Source organism: Oncorhynchus keta, chromosome 35 (assembly GCF_023373465.1).
Source record: "Oncorhynchus keta strain PuntledgeMale-10-30-2019 chromosome 35, Oket_V2, whole genome shotgun sequence".
Lineage (NCBI taxonomy): Eukaryota > Metazoa > Chordata > Actinopteri > Salmoniformes > Salmonidae > Oncorhynchus > Oncorhynchus keta.
In genome coordinates this window covers 28,620,462-28,637,305 of record NC_068455.1, presented here as the reverse complement: position 1 = coordinate 28,637,305, position 16,844 = coordinate 28,620,462, and the positions used below count along the sequence as shown (strand labels likewise).

The 16,844-nt window shown below is 43.1% G+C and overlaps 1 protein-coding gene across 7 annotated transcripts in view; it reads right to left on the bottom strand.

Annotated features, from left to right (window-relative positions):
• LOC118369081 (protein unc-79 homolog) overlaps nucleotides 1–16,077 on the bottom strand; it is a 49,349-nt gene extending 33,272 nt beyond the window's left edge. For 3 of the 7 annotated variants that reach the window (XM_052496834.1, XM_052496833.1, XM_052496836.1), the window contains exons 1-11: nucleotides 15,905–16,076; nucleotides 14,127–14,247; nucleotides 9,490–9,803; nucleotides 3,257–3,427; nucleotides 2,921–3,016; nucleotides 2,725–2,780; nucleotides 2,305–2,434; nucleotides 1,935–1,999; nucleotides 959–1,047; nucleotides 721–761; nucleotides 487–515 (exon numbers count right to left, since the gene is read on the bottom strand). In XM_052496834.1, the coding sequence (XP_052352794.1) occupies nucleotides 487–515; nucleotides 721–761; nucleotides 959–1,047; nucleotides 1,935–1,999; nucleotides 2,305–2,434; nucleotides 2,725–2,780; nucleotides 2,921–3,016; nucleotides 3,257–3,427; nucleotides 9,490–9,803; nucleotides 14,127–14,247; nucleotides 15,905–15,926 (1,134 nt within the window). In that variant the 5' untranslated portion in view covers nucleotides 15,927–16,076. Of the gene's footprint in view, nucleotides 1–486; nucleotides 516–720; nucleotides 762–958; nucleotides 1,048–1,934; nucleotides 2,000–2,304; nucleotides 2,435–2,724; nucleotides 2,781–2,920; nucleotides 3,017–3,256; nucleotides 3,428–9,489; nucleotides 9,804–14,126; nucleotides 14,248–15,904 lie in introns of all 7 variants that reach the window. The other 4 variants (XM_052496835.1, XM_052496837.1, XM_052496838.1 and 1 more) reach the window with 4 other exon arrangements.
• Nucleotides 16,078–16,844: the final 767 nt, after the last annotated feature.

The following is a 16,844-nucleotide window of genomic DNA, read 5'->3' as shown; positions in this document are numbered from 1 at the left end:
TAAATGTGATGGTCTGCTATATGAAATGTCGAAGTGCAAGTTGTAGCTTCTTTGGGCCTCGTTAGCCTGTAGCAGGCTAGCATCGTGTTTCTTTTGCCACCACTTAAAATGACACAAGTGGTTATCTCTCTCCTGTCCTCAAATCAATTACACAGCAGTTTTACTGCTCATGGTTAAATGAACACTGGGTGGATGTTGGCATGAAGGCATGATATTTATACACAACCAGCAATGACATAGCAAGGGAGGCCCAGCCACAGTCCGTGATTATGTACGCAAAGCCATCCAACAGAGAAGTAAACAAATACTAGCAAACAATTCTATTCACCGGTCTACTTCACGTGTTGCTCTAATATGAAGAAGAAAGGGGTACTCTTGTTTAGCCATGAGTTTTACCACTATGAATACTGCAAACAAACACAAACACAAACACAAACACAAACACAAACACAAACACATATCAATGCACCAACGTTCATGTCTTACCTTCTTTTGACAAATAGCAGAAATCTCAGCTGTAAAAATGAGGCCACAGAGGTATTCAGTATAACATACAGACAGACAATGGGTTCACTCAGCCTAAATAACTCCCCTCTGATTGACTCGATTTTGGGGGTATTGAGGTACATGTGTGCGTGTATGTACTTGTATATGTGTGTGAGAGAGGGAGAGAGAGAGAGATGGCAACCTGAACGCTAATACTTGTTTGCTAACACTCACCTTGGGGCAAGAGCACATCAACAAGCCATTCTGAATGGTCTCTGTAAAGGTCACAGGAATATGTAAATCAAATTATAGTTAGCTGAGAATACCTCCGTTGAAAATACACTTCCAGCAAAGGAATTATGCAACCATGGTGATGCTTCTCCCTTGGGATAAAGAGCAGAATAATGAAGCAGACTGCAGGTGATGTTTGGAATGGCATCTATGTGGAGAGAAAGAGGTTACAACCACATACCCTGCTATCCTTTGGCTGCACTCCTCACAGATGTATAGAGGAGGGGGCTTGTCTCCCAGTGCAACGGAGAGGGTGGGGTCGATGCACATCTATAGGGCGACAACAGACAGTTACTGAATCCAGATGGAATATACAGTAGTAGCAGTGATATCTAGCTTTAGGGGTCATAAGAAGTGTATACCACACCTTATTTCTCCACTGCTTGTGCCCTGACACGTGATAACACCTCAAACTCATATGTGTGTGTGTGTGTGTGTGTGTGTGTGTGTGTGTGTGTGTGTGTGTGTGTGTGTGTGTGTGTGTGTGTGTGTGTGTGTGTGTGTGTGTGTGTGTGTGTGTGTGTGTGTGTGTGTGTGTGTGTGTGTGTGTGTGTGTGTGTGTGTGTGTGTGTGCGTGTATAATGTACTCTTTACCTGTCTCTGCTGCTGGCTGCATGCATATGGTTCTGTTCAGTTCTTTATGATCTGTGCATGGCCCTGTATTAAGCTACAGTGCTTATGGCCTAGATGCTCAGATGGTGTTCTGTAATTTACTGCTCTCGCTTACAGGCGCCCTATCCTCAGGGGCGGCATGGGGTCATCGCTTCCAATTAGCCCCCCACACACACACCCTCTGCAATCCTGGGTAATTGAAATCCGGCCCCTGTCCCTGCCCCTGTTCCCGTCTCTGCTCTACTTGTCTGTTTTTAGCACAGTTGAGCAGAGACAGGCTGAGCATAGCAAACAGGCCTTGAGTCGGGTGGCCACTGATATCATTACCCCATGGAACTACCACAGTGACTCAAGCAATCCCTGGCTCATTTAACTTTGCACTTACAGCAGCAAACACCAAGACACTTTAACACATCATGGCAATCTGGCACATACTGTGTGTATTCACTTTATGTTTGTGTACACAATGGATGTTCTCATTGAATATATCGGTCTTGTATGTGTTTTATATTGGCTACAGTGCACAGCAGTTACTCAGACGTTACCTTGACAGCAGGCTTATTGATGGCATTGTGACACTCAATGTGTTGGCAATGGATGGGATTCCAGGCTGTGGCAGGGGGAAATAGAATAGAGGGAGAGAAGGAAAGGGGAAAAGGTAGTGTGGGAGGAGGGTTAGACTGCTGCAACCTGAGATCTACATTTTTCGTAAAAGGAAAATCAAGTCTGAAATTTCAAAGTGGAAATTACAAAACTTCAGAAGCATTTTCAAACCTCAAATACACTATACGTTTTAAATGTCCTGTATGTCCTGTATTGCTGGAATGTTCTCCTGCAACAGGGTGATCAAATAAAAATCCTACACCTGTATTGCATACAAGCACAGCCTGACAGGCAGACCATAAGCAACCTCACCTGTGTATTGCAGTCCACTGTATTCACTGATGGCTCCTGGGGGCTTTAGGTTTGGCCAGTAATGAAAGAGCATCTGCACGGCTGGAGGCTTGACTTGGGATGGTCCGTACGAAATGACATACAGCAGGTCCTGCCACAGCACAACACAGGCCATAGTGATGAGCTAACGTGTAAGACCGTCACAAAGCTTTTCACTGACACTTTACATATCTACAGATGTAGGATCTTAATTTGAGCAAGTAAATAATCCTGAAGCAACAGAAAATGTAAATGATTATGTGGATTATAATTCATGGACATCACCCTGTTGCAGTTCTCCTTCAAGAGGGTGATCAAATGAAGATCCTACATCTGTATGAGAGAGTTGTTTGGGCATCTAATCTATGTGAATTATGACACATTCCATTTGTGAACATATACCTTCCACACTTCCTGCTTGTGCTTCATAAGACACTCCAACAACTGACAGTGATATACTGGAAACAAATAGACAAAGATTTAAGTCACATAGGTGGCAGGTACAACACAGTATGAAATCAAAAGACATGCTGTGCGACATGGCAGAAAAACTGTGACGTACTGTACTGGTTGGGAATAACCTAAGTTACACGTTTACCTGGGTTGGAAGTGTACTGCATAGCAATCATTAGCATGGAGGAGGCAGAGAGATTGACATATGCTGGGACGCCCCCTTCTCTTCTAGTGGAACCCACTAAAAAAGGGCAGAAAAGAGAAGAAACAACCCAAGCCTCATGAAGTAGTGCTTTACAGTAGGACACCAACCAAACAGTTCCTTTGATATGGTGATGCACATTGATATTTCTGCTAAAAAGATATGGCTACTCATATTAAATTATACTTATCCCACTTAATGACTTGTCTTGAATTCAACAGTGTTTTTTTCTCTCACATGCATGTAGATGGATGTTTGATACAGAGTGGCTGTACTCACATATAGCCATGGGGAGGAAAGAGGTGCTCAGGTACTCAATGATGTCTTTGTGAAGGAATGGGGGGAATGTAGCTAAAGTGGAGATCATAGTGTAGGGTAAAGTGCTGAGAATATCGTCACTGAGAAAGGGCAGGAGGCAAGTTGTTGTGTAAAATATGGACTGTCCCAGATCTGATGGGAGAAGGGAGAGCCAAGACGCACAGACACAGAGAGACAGAAATTCAATGAAATGTACATATTTTGCAAAGTAAATTAAATATATAGCATTAAAACTTAAAGGAAACGCATACATATATAGAATTTGTATAAATCAGACCTGTTCAGATATTTGTGTATTCAAGTATTTTCTTATTTTTTTTATTCTGTGTTTTTGAGTATTTTCAAATACACATCCCAAAACAAATACTTTTATTTGAGTATTTGAATGGTTATTTGTAAAAAATCAAATAGACGACCAAATTGTATTTGAAAGTATTTTCATACTTTATTTCAAATACTATTTTCCAAATTGCGGGTTAAATGCATGGGAGTATATTTGAGTGTATTTTCCAAATATGTTCCAATATTCAAATACTTCAAATAAATATGTATCTGAATACTTGTCTTGAAATATATTGAAAAGTAATTAAAATACCTGAAAAAGAATTTGAAACCAGGTTTGGTATAAAAACAACATCCTGAGAGAGCATTGTGATACTGATGCTTACACTCAGCAAAGGGTAGGGCTTTCCAGTCAAGAAGTTAGGCTTTCATGCTTTTACATTTTTTTAAACTAATCAATTAGTCATGAAACACTACTGTTGCAAACATTCTATATAGTCAGATATACAGTTGAAGTCGGAAGTTTACAAACATCTTAGCCAAATAGATTTCAACTCAGTTTTTCACAATTCCTGACATTTAATCCTCGTAAAACAAAATCCCTGTCTTAGGTCAGATAAGATCACCACTTTATTTTAAGAAGTGAAATATCAGAATGATAGTAGAGAGAAGGTAGCATTGCCTTTAAATTGTTTAACTTGGCCTCCTGGGTGGCGCAGTGGTTAAGGGCGCTGTACTGCAGCGCCACCTCTGCCATCAGAGTCCCTGGGTTTGCGCCCAGGCTCTGTCGTAACCGGCCGCGACCGGGAGGTCCGTGGGGCGACGCACAATTGGCCTAGCGTCGCCCGGGTTAGGGAGGGCTTGGTCAGTAGGGGTGTCCTTGTCTCATCGCGCACCAGCGACTCCTGTGGCGGGCTGGGCGCACTGTGCGCTAGCCAAGGTGGCCAGGTGCACGGTGTTTCCTCCAGCGCATTGGTGCGGCTGGCTTCCGGGTTGGATGCGCACTGTGTTAAGAAGCCGTGCGGCTTGGTTGGGTTGTGTATCGGAGGACGCATGACTTTCAACCTTCGTCTCTCCCAGGCCCGTACGGGAGTTGTAGCGATGAGACAAGATAGTAGCTACTACACCAATTGGATACCACGAAATTGGGGAGAAAAAGGGGTAAAATTCAAAAAATATATATAGATTTTTTTTTATTGTTTAACTTGGGTCAAACATTTCGGGTAGCCTTCCACAAGCTTCCCACAATAAGTTGGGTGAATGTTGGCCCATTCCTCCTGACAGAGCTGGTGTAACTGAGTCAGGTTTGTAGGCCTCCTTGCTCCCACACGCTTTTTCAGTTCTGCCCACAAATGTTCTATAGGATTGAGGTCAGGGCTTTGTGATGGACACTCCAATACCTTGACTTTGTTGTCCTTAAGCCAATTTTCCACAAATTTGGAAGTATGCTTGGGGTCATTGTCCATTTGGAAGACCCATTTGTGACCAAGCTTTAACTTCCTGGCTGATGTCTTGAGATGTTGCTTCAATATATCCGCATAGTTTTCCTCCCTTATGATGTCATCTATTTTGTGAAGTGCACCAGTCCCTCCTGCAGCCAAGCAATCCCACAACATGATGCTGCCACCCCCGTGCTTCACCCAAACATAACGATGGTCATTATGGCCAAACAGTTTCATCAGACCAGAGGACATTTCTCCAAAAAGTACGATCTTTGTCCCCATGTGCAGTTGCAAACCAGCTTTTTTATGGCGGTTTTGGAGCAGTGGCATCTCCCTTGCTGAGCGGCATTTCAGGTTATGTCGATATAGGACTCATTTTATTGTGGATATAGATACTTTTGTACCGGTCTCCTCCAGCATCTTCACATGGTCCTTTGCTGTTGTTCTGGGATTGATTTGCACTTTTTGCTCCAAAGTATGTTCATCTCTAGGTATGAGCGGTATGACAGCTTCGTGGTCCCATGGTGTTTATACTTGCGTACAATTGTTTGTACAGATGAACGTGGTACCTTCAGGCATTTGGAAATTGCTCCCAAAGTTGAACCAGACTTGTGGAGGTCATGGAAAATTCCAGAAAATTATATCATGACTTTAGAAGCTTCCGATAGGCTAATTGACATCATTTGAGTCAATTGGAGGTATACCTGTGGATGTATTTCAAGGCCTACCTTCAAACTCAGTGCCTCTTTGCTTGACATCATGGGAAAATCAAAATAAACCAGCCAATTGTAGACCTCCACAAGTCAGGTTCAGCCTTGGGAGCAATTTCCAAACCCCTGAAGGTACCACGTTCATCTGTACAAACAATAGTACGCAAGTATAAACCCCATGGGACCACGCAACCGTCATACCGCTCAGGAAGGAGATGCGTTCTGTCTCCTAGAGATGAACGTGGATTGATGGCAGCATTCGTGCAAAACTGAAAGCACGAACCACTGCTTTTAATCAGGGCAAGGCGACCGGAAACATGACCAAATACAAACAGTGTAGCTATTCCCTCCGCAAGGCAATCAAACAAGCTAAGCGTCAGTATAGAGACAAAGTAGAGTCGTAATTCAATGGCTCAGGCACGAGAGGTATGTGGCAGGGTCTACAGTCAGTCATGGACTACGAAAAGAAAACCGGCCCCGTCGAGGACCACAATGTCCTGCTCCCAGACAAACTAAACAACTTCTTCGCTTGCTTTGAGGACAATACAGTGCCAACAACACAGTCTGCTATCAAAATCTGCGAGCTCTCCTTCACCGCAGTCAACGTTAGTAAAGCATTTACACGTGTTAACCCTCGCAAGGCTGCTGGCCCAGACAGCATCCCGCTAGCAGTGTCCTCAGAGCATGCGCATACCAGGTGGCTGGTGTGTTTACCGACATATTCAATCAATCCTTATCCCAGTCCGTTGTTCCCACATGCTTCAAGAGGGCCACCATTGTTCCAGTTCCTAAGAAAGCTAAGGTAACTGAGCTAAATGACTATCGCCCCGTAGGACTCACCTCCATCATCATGAAGTGCTTTGAGAGACTAGCCAAGGATCATATCACCTCCATGCAACCTGACATCCTAGACCCACTCCAATTAGCTTACCGCCCCAATAGGTCCACAGACGACACAATCGCAATCACACTACACACTGGCCTAACCCATCTGGATAAGAGGAATACCTATGTAAGAATGTTGTTCATCGATTACAGCTCAGTATTTAACACCATAGTACACTCCAAACTCGTCATTAAGCTCGAGACCCTGGGTCTCGACCCCGCCCTGTGCAACTGGGTCCTGGACTTCCTGACGGGCCACCCCCAGGTGGTGAGAGTTGGAAACAACATCTCCACCCTGCTGATCCTCAACACTGGGGCACCACAAGGGTGCGTTATCAGCCCTCTCCTGTACTTGCTGTTCACCCATGACTGCGTGGCCATGCATGCCTCCAACTCAATCATCAAGTTTGCAGACGACACTACAGTGGCTGGCTTGATTACCAACAACGACGAGACGACCTACAGGGAGGAGGTGAGGGCCCTCGGAGTGTGGGGTCAGGAAAATAACCTCACCCTCAATGTCAACAAAACAAATGAGATGATCGTGGACTTCAGGAAACAGCAGAGGGAACAACCCCCTATCCACATTGACGGGACAGTAGTGGAGAAGGTGGAAAATTTTAAGTTCCACATCACGGACAAACTGAATTGGTCCACACAGACAGCGTGGTGAAGAAGGCGCAACAGTGCCTCTTCAACCTCAGGATGCTGAAGAAATTCTGCTTGTCACCAAAAACACTCACAAACTTTTACAGATGCACAATCGAGAGCATCCTGTCGGGCTGTATCACCGCCTGGTACGGCAATTGCTCCGCCCACAACCGTAAGGCTCTCCAGAGGGTAGTGAGGTCTGCACAACGCATCACTGGGGGCAAACTACCTGCTAACAAGGACACCTACACCACCCGATGTCACAGGAATCCCAAAAAGATCATCAAGGACAACAACCACCCGAGCCACTGCCTGTTCACCCTACTATCATCCAGAAGGCGAGGTCAGTACAGGTGCATCAAAGCTGGGACCGAGAGACTGAAAAACAGCTTCTATCTCAAGGCCATCAGACTGTTATACAGCCATCACTAACATTGAGTGGCTGCTGCCAACATACTGACTCAATCTCTAGCCACTTTAATAATAAAAAATGGGATGTTATAAATGTATCACTGGTCACTTTATCGTCTTATATGTATATACTGTACTCTATACCATCTAAGTCGCTCTGGATAAGAGCGTCTGCTAAATGACTTAAATGTAATGTAAATGTACCGCATCTTGCCTATACCGTTCGGCCATCGCTCATCCATATATATTGTTATGTACATATTCTTATTCATTCCTTTACACTTGTGTGTATAAGGTATTTGTTGTGAAATTGTTAGATTACTTGTTATATAGTACAGCATGGTCGAAACTGGAATCACAAGCATTTCGCTACACTCGCATCAACATCTGCTAACCATGTGTATGTGACAAAAAAATGTTTTATTTGATTTGCCTCTGGTGCGAAAAGTGCAAATCAATCCCAGAACAACAGCAAAGGACCCTGTGAAGATGCTGGAGGAAACAGGTACAAAAGTATCTATATCCACAGTAAAACGAGTCCTATATCGACATAACCTGAAAGGACGCTCAGCAAGGAAGAAGCCATTGCTCCAAAATCGCCATAACAAAGCCAGACTACGGTTTGCAACTGCACATGGGGACAAAGATCGTACTTTTTGGAGAAATGTCCTCTGGTCTGATGAAAAAAATAGAACCGTTTGGCCATAATGACCATCATTATGTTTGGAGGAAAAAGGGGGAGGCTTGCAAGCCGAAGAATACCATCCCAACCGTAAAGTATCATGTTGTGCGGCTGCTTTGCTGCAGGAGAAACTGGTGCAGTTCACAAAATAGATGGCATCATGAGGGATGGAAAATTATGTGGATATATTGAAGCAACATCTCAAGTCATCAGTCAGGAAGATAAAGCTTGGTCGCAAATGGGTCTTCCAAATGGACAATGACCCCAAACATACTTCATAAGTTGTAGCAAAATGGCTTAAGGACAACAAAGTCAAGGTATTGGAGTGTCCATCACAAAGCCCTGACCTCAATCCTATAGAAAATGTGTGGGCAGAACTGAAAAAGCGTGTGCGAGCAAGGAGGCCTACAAACCTGACTCAGTTACACCAGCTCTGTCAGGAGGAATGGGCCAAAATTCACCCAACTTATTGTGGGAAGCTTGTGGAAGGCAACCTGAAACGTTTGACCCAAGTTAAACCATTTAAAGGCAATGCTACAAAATACTAATTGAGTGCATGTAAACTTCTGACCCACTGGGAATGTGATGGAACAATAAAAGCTGAAATAAATCATTCTCTCTACAATTATTCTGACATTTCACATTCTTAAAATAAAGTGGTGTCCTAACTGACGTAAGACAGGGAATGTTTACTAGGATTAAATGTCAGGAATTGTGAAAAACTGAGTTGAAATGTACTTGGCTAAGGTGTATGTAAACTGCCAACTTCAACTGTATTAACATACTTGCTATTGACAGATTACTATTCCCTGGTGCAGTTAATAGATACACAACATATGCTAGCCATAGCAATTTAACCTTTAAATGGCTTTTCTGCAAATACATTTTCAGTGCATTTTTCCAATTTCACATTCTCATTTACAAAGAGAAAGCAAACAGTTAATACATGTTTACAGTACTACAGTATGTCTGTAAATTCCATGTTCTATGTTATCAACAAAGTGAGCTGTCAGGATCCAGCGTGTTCCCCATCACCCCATGCATCCCTTCAGATCATCTGTGGGACTCCTCTCTTGGTGGAAATGAGGCGGGGGGGTGGACATGTACAGAGGACACCCTGGCTTCACTCACCATGCTGACCATGCTGCAGCAGGGGCACCAGGTCAAGCAGGGTCACGAGGGTCGCATAGAGCCCCTGATAGTCCAGAGAGGGGTACTCTGAGAGCTGAGCGTCCCGACTCTGCTGCCCCTGCCCCCCGCGGTCTGACGGGGCATCACGCAGAACGCTGTAAAGGAGGGAGCGAGTAACTGTAGGGTTGATGGAACTGACTTGTGGTCTTAGAGATGGGGTGAGTGGGAATGGCACAGGAAAAAGACACATGGTCATGGGCACGGCCAAATTGGATGCTTCCTGGTTCTCCTTCCTGCCTGTGCGGGACAGAATGCTGCTCCGGGGGTGAGGGGGTAGGGGGGGAGGGGGGAACAAGGGAAAAAAGAGACAACAAAGAAACAAAGAAACAGCACATTACATTGAAATGGCACTACAGAGACAGGGTAAATAGAAAAGAACTAACCCAGATAGGCTCCACATAGGATGCAGTGTCTGTAATATTTCACTGAAGGCATGGGGAATTGTTCCCTGCTTTATCTGTTCAGTGTCATATAGAATTACTTACATTTTCTATTTCACTTTTTGTACATCTCTTTGTCTTCTAAAAACAAAAAATATGAACAGAAACGTTTGCAAAAACTGCAATGACCACTGCATCTCATGCGTATCTGGTGACAAGGAGCAAGAATGTAAAAAATTGCATGTTTTCAGTGGCAACCCCATACTTCTCCAAAGGGGAAACTGCCAATGGTTTTCCCTCTATGGCTGCTATATTCCGATCAGATCGATTCAGCAACAATCATACCGAGAGGCAAATGGGCCATGATGTTTCTCAGGGAAATATCTCCTGTTTTGTGGGGCTGTCGTGAAGGACGAGAGCAACACCACATCATTTAGGAAAAATACAGAGGTGGCACTTTGGAAACATGCTTCAGCTAGTAATAAATATGTGTGTGAGGTTAGATAAGAATTCCTGGGTCACAACACATGTTTATTGCACCAGAGAAATGTCTGTACGCATACATTATGATACTGTGTCAGTATCATCAGGATTAATAATGAGATCCAACAGGCATATGGATTCGAGTCTCTTAAATAATTGTAAGAACTAATCTACGGTAGGGGAGAAACTATAATGACAAAGGAATAGGTTGTTTCAAACGGGATGACCGGTAGCATTATGTTTGTGAGCTAATGTGGAATGGACGTTTGTGTTTTCTGTCCCCTGGCAAGGTGGAAATCTCACCAGAGACGGAGAACGAGTTGGTTGGTTAGTGTGTGAGGATTCTAGCGTTGGGGAGGGGGGGGGGGGGTGGAGAGCCCTTCTCTTTCACTAAACATTATGTAAAAGAACTAAGCTTTTCTATCAGTAAAATGATTTGGAGGTACTTAGCATGAGAGCACAGATTACAAATGCTGATGTATTGTGTTTTTGAAAGGTCATTTATAGAGATAAAGGTATAGCAGTTCTAGAGGGGTGTGAGTAAGGAGATTATAGTGCAGAAATACAGAATAGTCTACTATTATAACATTTTACAATACCAACATCATTTCGCACTTTCTTTACTCTGACAATTCCCCTGAAAGTTATGCTCCGCAAGAATTTGGATATGTTGGACAGTTTTAAATACCAGTAACCAAAGTGTGAAAAGCGTTAACGTTTTTCTCAGGGAGTTGGAATGGATAGTCAGTTTAACAATCGGGGGGGGGGGTCAACTTTACATCTTGTGGAGTATGACTTAATAACACTGAGCCCTTTGCACATATCAAACTGCAGAATTCAATTGAGCAACCCCCCACACACACACACACACACACACACACATACACACACACACACACACACACACACATACACGCACACAGACAAACCCACATACAGTACACAGACTCAGGTTATGCGCACACAGTTAGACGCACATCTCAGATCAGATAAAACATCCTACACTTCCAATCAAAGCTATATTCCAAATGTTTTCTCTAACTGTGGCAACGTGTAGTTGCTCTCAAGCATGAGTGAGCCACTGATCATAAGTAGCATTACTGTAACGAAGCATTAGCTCGGAGATACAATACCGTAATAGCCCCTGTTTTTTGTCTCAAATAGCTAGGTGTGAGATTTTTGATTTCCTTTGAGTGTGACTTGTTCATGCCAGATTCAACATTCCATAATACTATGATACATTCCATTATCTGTTTCCAGTGTCAGTTGGTTCCTCACAGTCACTCTAATGAGTGATGGAATTTGGCATGGGGTCAGGGCGACTGTGAATCCATGGCTCATTGATGCAGAGAGCTAGAGAGCTTGGCTGGTATGTGTTACTTTCTAGATGACTGGCTGGGAGGAAAATCTGGCAACTATATCATATTTGACTAATTTATGACATGTTACATAACACCCCCTTGGGGTAAAGCTCCTTAAATTGAGCCCAAGGGCAGCCCCATCCCTTTAAACCAATACTGTCAATGTCTTACACTGATTTCTTTCTATGCTGCAGAATTCATGAAATATTCATTTGTCCGCTCCATCCTCTGTCTGTGCAGGGTTCTTTCTTTTCAGGAACCTGACATATGCTCATTCCAGTTTTCAAGCCTCAGTACACCCTAGGCCAATGAAACACAGGTGTCTGTCTGAATGTCTGAGAGTCTACTGAGCAGTGCAGAGTGGTTTCAATGTGGGAGGCATGGCTTGATGTGTGAGTTAGGATTTAGCTCAAGGAAAACACGAGACGAATGTTACAGTATCATACCAGCAGGATTCCATTCACAACCCAACGATACCGCGCCTCACAGACACAATTGTCATTCGAGTTAACTGCCACAACACAGGCTCGTACAATCACAGCCCCCATCACGCTCCATCTGTGCCAAGGACAAATAGGATGCCAGGCTTGTAACAACACACTCACAAGGGCTGCTAGCTCTCTCAGCAAAGTCAGAAAGATCCAGGATACTTTACCAATGTTTGACTTGAAAATAATCTGAATTTGGCCACAGTAAAATGTATTTACAGTACACTATTACTGTATGTCCACTGTGTGAGGAAATTAAAGGGATCGTCATAATCCCATAATTTTCATGAAAGTGGAACATGAAAGTTCTGTCTCCCTCATGCACATCCTTTTAGATTACTGTGCCTAATGATGATGATTTTTGTAGCCAATGATCAAAGCACAGCTCATTCTCACAGAGAGCTCTGCTCAAACTCAAAGCCTTAAATGTCACATACTGCTTATGGCCACAATGGCTGCCCTGGCTTCTTGACCTGTTCTGAGGGGACGTGTTGTTCCTTCCCATCCTCTGTCACAGCACATTGGGGACTTGTCAGACCCAAGGAGCCAGAGGACCAGACCTCCCCTAGCCCCTTTGGGAGTGAGACTCCAGGACATCCCATGGACATGTACATCTAGAAAGCTAACACTGAACGTACAGAGGGGTTGAGATTGCCTATTTTTGTTCTTTTTTTCTCAAATATCAAAAACAAACCATGCCCGGTATAATCAGCAAGATAACATCATTATTAACATTTATAACCTCCTACTTGCAGACAACATCAACACAATTCAAATCTACCAAAATTGCCATTAATTGCTTGTCTCAATTTGAGCATACTATTCCAAACAGCCATAGCATGATAAGAGGGGGAACATGTTGTTGACTCTATCATGCTGACCACATCACTCGCATCTCGTGCACAAGCTTTGCAAAAATAAATGTACACATACAGTACATGTTATTCAATCATTGCACCCACACTGCTCGCGCGCCTCAGCAAGTGTCTGGCAGGCCAGGCGGTAAAATAGAAATAGGTTATATTTGTGATGCTCAATGCGCTGCAAGTCCGGCCTCTCCCATCTCCTCATTGGTGTTTATGGGCATATATCCACATGGGTGATTGAAAGATGAACTGACGTCCACAGTCCAGTTGGTTGCCAACTGCTATATAAAGTTCAAAGAAGTCCAAAAGAAGCCTGAGGAAGGAGGAGAGATAACGTGAAAGGAATTTGGTATATACTGTTTTATCTGTGGATTAATTGTCGGAGTAGAGGACCTTGTGCATTTCAGGTAAAATAACAACCCAATGTTTCTATCCCAGGACATATTAGCTAGCAACAGCAAGCTAGCTAGCTAAATTGGCATAAATGTTTAATGCTTTTCGACCTGTCCTCAAATTAATATAATTGGTTCAGAGTTTGTTTTGATATTTCAACCTGCGTGTCCTGATCCTGATCATCATGTCTGGTGTGGCGGTACAAAATCAACATGGCGCATGCACGCGTCCAGTTTGGTCAGATTGTTACAGTACACTGATGAGATACTGTAGGATCATGGTCCTCATACAGCAACATGAAGCATATGGTATCACAAAGGCAGAGGATGGAGCAAGACAATTCCCTCTCTGAGAATTACCTGAGGGTTTTCAAGTAGGATTCTTAAATGATGATGCACACTATAAAGTTACATTGTAGAATACCGTTTCCCATATTTCCACTTCTATCTTTTAATTCCAACTGACTTCCTACCAGAAGTAATCCTGTCTTATTGCTGTGCATGTATTAGAATTAGGCTTAACCCCAGTCACCTCTCCTCTGAAACTAAACACCAAATACTGTTACACTCCTTTACTTCACCTGTGGTTCCAGCGCAGGCTACTTACCTGAGCAGGGTTTGGGAAAAGTATTTCAATGTGTTTGCAATGTCTGTTCCGGAGGGCACGGGGTAAATATTGTGTTGCACGCGGTTGTGATACTCTTGCAAGTATCTTATCTTAGAGGCAACTAAACAAGATAAAGAGCAGAGTGACAAACATATGACATCTGATGAAGCCTTATCACATCAGGGGGGAGGGCAATGGGTTATGGTTGGTATTGATATGCTGCCCCATAAGCATGGCAAAGGGCGAGGGTCTCTGTGAACCTTCATTGTCTCTCTTTAAGTGGCATTTGTGTTTGTCCAGCTAGGTCACAACCAGCCCTGGAATGGGTCGTTTTGGTGCCATTTTGTGACTCAGAGAGGAATAGTGGTTAGCTTTCGCTGACCTGCAAATGACAAGTCCCAAAAATAACAACAACACCCACAGGCTTTGCTTGTGTGTGTGTGTGTGTGTGTGTGTGTGTGTGTGTGTGTGTGTGTGTGTGTGTGTGTGTGTGTGTGTGTGTGTGTGTGTGTGTGTGTGTGTGTGTGTGTGTGTGTGTGTGTGTGGGTGGGGTGGGTGGGTGGGTGGGTGGGTGGGTGCGTGCGTGCGTGCGTGCGTGCGTGCGTGTGTGCGTGTGTGCGTGCGTGCGTGTATGTGTAAGTCAATTCGTGTGTTTAGGTTATCTACGAGGGTGTATGAGTGTGTTATTTTTTGCAAATTTCATAGCAATGAATGACTGCATTGACAAAATAGGCTACCTTCAGACACACTTTGCAAAACCAGAAATGTAAGCAAAGGTGTAACCTCATTCACAGGCTCACTTGCCTGCTAGGTGGACGAGATTAGCAAAGGTGCAAAATCTGGACATCTACTGTCTCTAGTTTTTGCCTGACAAAAAAACAATTTCAACTGTTGTTTTAAGGGCAAAAATGTGTGAAACTTGTGCAAACTAATGTCCGACCAATTCAGTAATGTCTATGTACTGAAGGAAGGAGAAACAACACAAATCATCTATTGGCTAGAGTTGAAATGGTGATTATTTTTGTGCGATGTTTCCAATATATAGCCTACATGGGACCATAGATTAGCCTATAGAACATTCTATTTTGCCCCAAACATGGCCAAGTACATTTCAAGTCGATATTGAGCAGGCTTTATACGAAATAAATGTAGATGGGCCTATATTAACTTGTTTCTTCCAGTTATTACTATAGGCCTATTCGAAACCAAGTAACACATGCCTACTTGAGTAATGTTGAGTTCTCCAAGGTGTGTTGACTGACAACAACAACAAACCACCAATTGTTTATTACACTGTGCATTGATTCAGTTGATCATATACAGTGTAACCGCAGTATGCTTATCCACCTGTTTCAGACGCAAATGATGAAGAAAAAACTCGTCTCATATTATGTCAAGTAAGTAAAAGAACAAGCAAAGCAACCACATTACTGATCGCCAATGCCACCATATTGTTTAGTGGAGCATTTGTCAAATCGACCTTGAAACCAATAACCTACATCTCTTTCTCCGCACCAACCTTTCTTTCAACGTGTCAATCAAAAATGAAAGGTTAATATCTATTATTATGTTTTCCCCATATCGTTGTGTTGACCACCGCCAGAAAATAGCGCATCCCCTACACTAGCCCCTACCTAGAGCCATCATCTGCAGAGCGAGTACGTGTTGCAACCTGCCTTAGCAACCGCGGTTTCATCACCAAGGACAGCTCCCCTCCTTCGCTTTCTTACTAGAAAATTACACCTAAAAATGGGTGGATTTTAAATAATGGTACTTACATTGCTCTGCTTTCGTAGACATTGTGGAAACACTTCACGAATCCTAAAACAAACACTGTCAAATGTTTTTTCCCCTACGGTGCTGTTCCCCCTCAGTCTTGGAAAAGTGAATAATCCATCTCTCGCTCACAGGCTCGCTCTGGTTGTACCACTGCTTCCATAAAAAGCATGTTAACAGAAATTGCAATCAATTGCATTGGCCTTGTAAATAATTTAAATGCATGCGGTGGACATTTTTATAATTTGGGAATGAATATGTCATTGTGCTGATAGAAAAGCCAGACCCAAATCAGCACATACCTTTCAAAATGGACTGGTCCGACTCTGACAAATTGTCATTCAAGAAAGTGATATTTAACACCCGACTCAACACGAAGCTGCTAAAGCTCTTTTGAATCAGCTGAGATTCAAAGAGTGAGTTTCAAAGTGGTATACTTGCTCCTCTTAAACTATAGGCTATATATCACTATTTTTCATAATTTATAATCCAGATGGTTTTCATAGATTTTGTAACTGTAATTTATAAAGAGCATCAGGGGTAGCATTTTTAAACAATGTATTTTGACAGTATGCACAAAGACCATGTTTAGGAAGGATACTATCAAACTACTATAGGCAATTTGAGAACGGCAGTATGTAGTGGTGAAGGGAAATTGCTTCCTATACAGTGGGGCAAAAAAGTATTTAGTCAGCCACCAATTGTGCAAGTTCTCCCACTTAAAAAGATGAGAGAGGCCTGTAATTTTCATCATAGGTACACAAAATGAGAAAGAAAATCCAGAAAATCACATTGTAGGATTTTTTATGTATTTATTTGCAAATTATGGTGGAAAATAAGTATTTGGTCACCTACAAACAAGCAAGATTTCTGGCTCTCACAGACCTGTAACTTCTTTAAGAGGCTCCTCTGTCCTCCACTCGTTACCTGTATTAATGGCAC